The sequence below is a fragment of the Chlorocebus sabaeus genome, chromosome 14, assembly GCF_047675955.1.
Source record: "Chlorocebus sabaeus isolate Y175 chromosome 14, mChlSab1.0.hap1, whole genome shotgun sequence".
NCBI classification, from domain to species: Eukaryota; Metazoa; Chordata; class Mammalia; order Primates; family Cercopithecidae; genus Chlorocebus; species Chlorocebus sabaeus.
In genome coordinates, this window is record NC_132917.1 from 91,551,098 (window position 1) to 91,555,782 (window position 4,685).

General features: G+C 43.6%; 1 gene segment (V, D, J or C); it reads right to left on the reverse strand.

Moving 5' to 3' along the window:
- Nucleotides 1-1,582: 1,582 nt before the first annotated feature.
- LOC103241302 (immunoglobulin kappa variable 1-39-like) lies at nucleotides 1,583-2,132 on the reverse strand. The segment is given in 2 exon segments: nucleotides 1,583-1,929; nucleotides 2,054-2,132. Coding segments are annotated over 2 exon segments (402 nt in total).
- Nucleotides 2,133-4,685: the final 2,553 nt, after the last annotated feature.

Genomic DNA, 4,685 nt, shown 5'->3' on the forward strand with positions numbered 1-4,685 from the left:
CCTCAGAATTGTGAACATGTAGTTGTGAGTGAGGTTCCCCTGAACAGGCTGAGAAGCTCTTTGAATCACATTCCAATTAAAATTATTAATAACAATTGTGAAAATCTGTTTTCTTTCTTATCTGTGTAGCTAAGTAATGTATTCAGTTTTCTTTCTTTGCTAACAAAACTGAAATATCAGTTGTCTGACTCCTGATATAATCTGATAAGTTTTGTCTTTTAAATGGAAAGTCAATAAATTTACTATTGTTATAACTTATGTAGTACATATTATACATCATTACATATGTAGCATAATATAATCAATTAAATACAATAATGTTACATTATTATTATATGTTTTCAGGAAATACAACCTAAAATATCACTTGAGACAAATTATATAAGTTCTGAGAACTGTAAGTTTCCTTATTTCCTAAAGACTGGGTATGAAAAAGGAATAAAAAAAGGAAAAGGGAACATTGTCCATTTAACAAGCAGTTTAATCCACTCTTTACAATCCTCCCAGACTTCCAGATATGCAGACTCCTGGGAAGAGTGGCCCCCACTGAGCACCTACCGTTTGCCAGGTACTCCCATTACACTGGGATACAGCAATACAAATAATCCCATGAAGCTTAAATTCCACTAGAGGGAGTCAGCCTATCAAGTGTAAAATCATAAGGAAATAAATTATATCGTAAGTCAGAAGGTGCTTCTGACAAAAGCATGGAGTAGGGTGGAGTCCTATGAACACATGGGGATCATTAAGATGGGAAGCTCAGGGTTGGCTTTGGGAGCGAGAGAAGGAGCCCAAGGGTCTGGGGAAACGCATCACCCCTGAGGGAGCAGTGAGAGTAGAGCTCCAAGGGCGGGGCAGTGTGAGGCTTGTTTAGGGCAGAACCAGGAAACCAGAGAGTTGAGAGCCCGATGAGTCAGGTCAGAGCCATGAAAGGGTTTTTATGATTAACAGGAAGGATTCAGGGAAAATGGGGCCAAGTAGGCGTTGGAAGGAACTGGCCTTTTACTCTGATCATTCTCTTTGGCTAGGTCTGTTTGGAATAGGACCCTGGCTGCTCAACTGTAAGCAGGTGCCTTAGAAAATCAGACACGTTCTCCAGGTAGAGAGCACCAGCAGCCCCGGGCTTCCCAGATATGTCTGAGGACCACACGATTGGCAATTATACCTTCTGAAGTGGTAGATACACTCTGGATTCATGGCAAGATCCAGAGAATCCCTCTTTTTGGCATTTGCATCTTTATTCCCATGCCCCCAATACTTTTAAAGACTGTAGTTTAGACTCTCATTCCTGCTTTTAGAAAAAAAATTCTACTTGGAATTCCAAGAGTGGTGTCTCCTTTATGATATTAATTCCAACTCACACCATAACTCAGACTTCGTAGGTGTAATCATCCCTGTTCTTAATGCAATCAGGAGAGGGTTTGCCACGTCTGTGCCCCTGGGGATGAGGAGAAGGAAAGGCAGTTAAGGTATAGAGGAGACTTCGTGGCACTTTCTACAGAAACTTCAATGTGTGGATGCAATTTGGGAAATGTTCTCAGCAGATGGAGGCACCAGGAGGAGTAGCTGGAGCAGTGCAGACTCACACATCTGCTTCCCTGGGGGTTTTTGTTATGGCTTGTAACACTGTGGATGGGGTATTATAATCCCGTAGACAGTAATAAGTTGCAACATCTTCAGGCTGCAGGCTGCTGATGGTGAGAGTGAAATCTGTCCCAGATCCACTGCCGCTGAACCGAGATGGGACCCCCGTCTGCAAACTGGATGCAGCATAGATCAGGAGTGTAGGGGCTTTCCCTGGTTTCTGCTGATACCAGCTTAACTCCTTGTTAATGCCTTGACTCGCCCGGCAAGTGATGGTGACTCTGTCTCCTACAGATGCAGACAGGGAGGATGGAGACTGGGTCATCTGGATGTCACATCTGGCACCTGAGTTTGGAAACATAAAAACAAACATCCACACAATCAGTCATGCTATATGAAGCCCTCCCCGAAAATCCAGCCAGTACTGAACACACTGGCTGAGTAAATTCCTAGTGTTCTCCTTCCTTACCTCGGAGCCAGAGCAGCAGGAGCCCCAGGAGCTGCACGGGGATCCTCATGTCCATGCTGTGTCCTGTCTGAGACTGACTCCTGCACAGGGTGTGACCAGGCTATAAAAAAGTCTTCAGGGCAGGGAGGGGGCTGTGCTCTGGGAACATGCAAATCAGTAGGGGATGGGGCTGGCTGGGCACAGCTGCAGGGCTGGCTCATCTCAGTAACTCAGCACAGGGACGGTGTCCCCAGGGTCTCAGGTTGGACCAGGGCAACACAGATTTGCCTTTAATCTGTTTCTTTCTGGGAGTCAATTTGTAATAAAGAATATTTTTTGATAATTGTCAAAGTTTGAAGTACTGCTGAGTACTTGAGGGAGTAATGTATTCCATTGGCGTATGGGGATCATTTAGGAGAAAATTATTCTCTGTAGGAAACTCAAAGTAAAGTTTTGAGTGTGGTATCAGCAGGTCTTCAAAATACTCTGAAAGAGAGGGGGATACTTTGTGGTATAGTTACAACATTTCTGTGAGTGTGTAATTGTTTCTTCTTAAAAAAAAAAAGAAGAAAAATACCAAGATAATGCTAAATATATTTGTAAGTATTCTATAATAACCTTAAGCTATTCTTGTTATCAGTATAAGGTCAAACAATTCACCGCAGGTGCACAAAGATGGTGCTATAAATCCTCAATGTGTGTATCACTTACAGTTCCACATTTATGCAAACCTATAGGCCTCAATAATGCTCAGAAAATAAATGAGTTGCATCTTATTTTTGCTTTGGGGATCTCTATATTATGCCTCCTTTTCTGTCATTGAGTATTTTCCCCAGGGTTTATCAGCAGAAAGGGCTGACTAGTGGTGCTGGATCTGATTACTTCAAAAAATAAAGTTACAGCCGGGCACAGTGGCTCATGCCTGTAATCCCAGCACATTGGGAGGCTGAGGCGGGCGGATCACAAGGTCAGGAGATTGAGACCATCCTTACCTTGTGGTGAGGAGACACAGTGAAACCCCATCTCTACTAAAAATACAAAAAACTTAGCCGGGCGTGGTGGTGGGCGTCTGAAGTCCTAGCTACTCGGGAGGCTGAGGCAGGAGAACGGTGTGAACCTGGGTGGAGGAGCTTGCAGTGAGCCGAGATTGTGCCACTGCACTCCAACCTGGGTGACAGAGCAAGACTCCGTCTCAAAAAAAAAAAAAAAAAAAGAAAAGAAAAAAAGTTACTTGTTTCTTCCTCTAATTATATGAGCAAGGATATAGATAAACTTGAAATTATCTAAGGATCAATTGTCTCTAAAGTAAGATGACCAATATTATATCTACTAAGTAACAGTCTGAGTGGCACTGCTCACCAGCATGTTCCTGGGGGCTCCAGAGCAGCTCCTCTGGAGCCTGAATTTTGTACAGTGAACCCTCTCTCCTAGTGAGGGCAGCAGCTGCTCAGTGCATGTCCCTGCCTTGCACTATCAATGCCACTTTCCTCTTTCACTGTTTAGCAGTAAGTGGGGACATTCTGACCAAGATGCCAGCCTCCTGTCTGACATCCAGGACAGAGAGTCTCCATCTCCTATCAAGCAAATGCCCATGTATATGGAGAAATCACTTGGATTTGGATAAAACTGGACACAGATTTGGACCCATTATATCTCACATCATCTCAGCCTGGTTCAGCAGCAGAGGAAGTGGATCCACCTACATCAGCATCAGTGAGCTGCAACCTGGGATTCTGGGGAGTATTACTGATTCATGAGTAGAAGTGGCCAAATGACTCTGGTGTAGTATCTGCACACACCCTCCTGCTGCCCATTTAGGGGCCTGAATTTTAAGGAAACTTGCTTGTGTAGGGTAAAATGTGAAAGTTTGATTTCGCCCTTTAAAGGTTTGCTTAAAATGAATGGACAAAAGACAAATAATAGGAGAAAAAGGCAAACAAATTTATTTAACATGCAGAGGAAAAAATCACAGGAGAGAGATACCCAGATAACCCAGTGAGGTCCAGGTGTTTATACATCCTTTATAGGGGAGAGGGAGGTGGGGACCAGGGAGAGTAAGTGGCGTAACATAAAATAAATGGGTCCTTAAAAGAATAGATAATTGACTGGATGAAGTCAACTTCCAATATCTTTTGAATTTAACTCCTAGTGCATGTTAATATTCCCTGATAGATCAACATCCCCAGGGATGGTTTTCATGACAATTGGCTTCTTTCTAGAGTAACTGATGTAGGAAAATAGTCTTTGTCCAATTGATGTTTTCTAAATGCTTTCAGTTTGAAATAGGCACCACACAAATGCAGCATATCTTGAGATGTTGTCTCCCAGATTCCTTCTCTTGCAACTGACGTGCCAGGAAACACCATTCCAGAGGGATGCAGCTCCAGGTGGAAAATACAGGTGCTTTTTTCTGGATGGATGCATCAGTCCATGTCTGCATTCAGGCCTTTTGCTTTCACTGTGCTTCTGCTGGTTCCCCATTCCCATCTCTGTCCCTCACTGCTGTCTCTGAGAAAAGCAGCTCTGCCTGCATGCATGGCAGACCACAGGGCTTAGAATGAGCCTTCCCTTGGTCAGTGCTATGGTTTCACTGTGTCCCCTTGAATCTACCTGCTGTTACCTTAATCCCAAAGGCAACAGAATTGAGAGACAG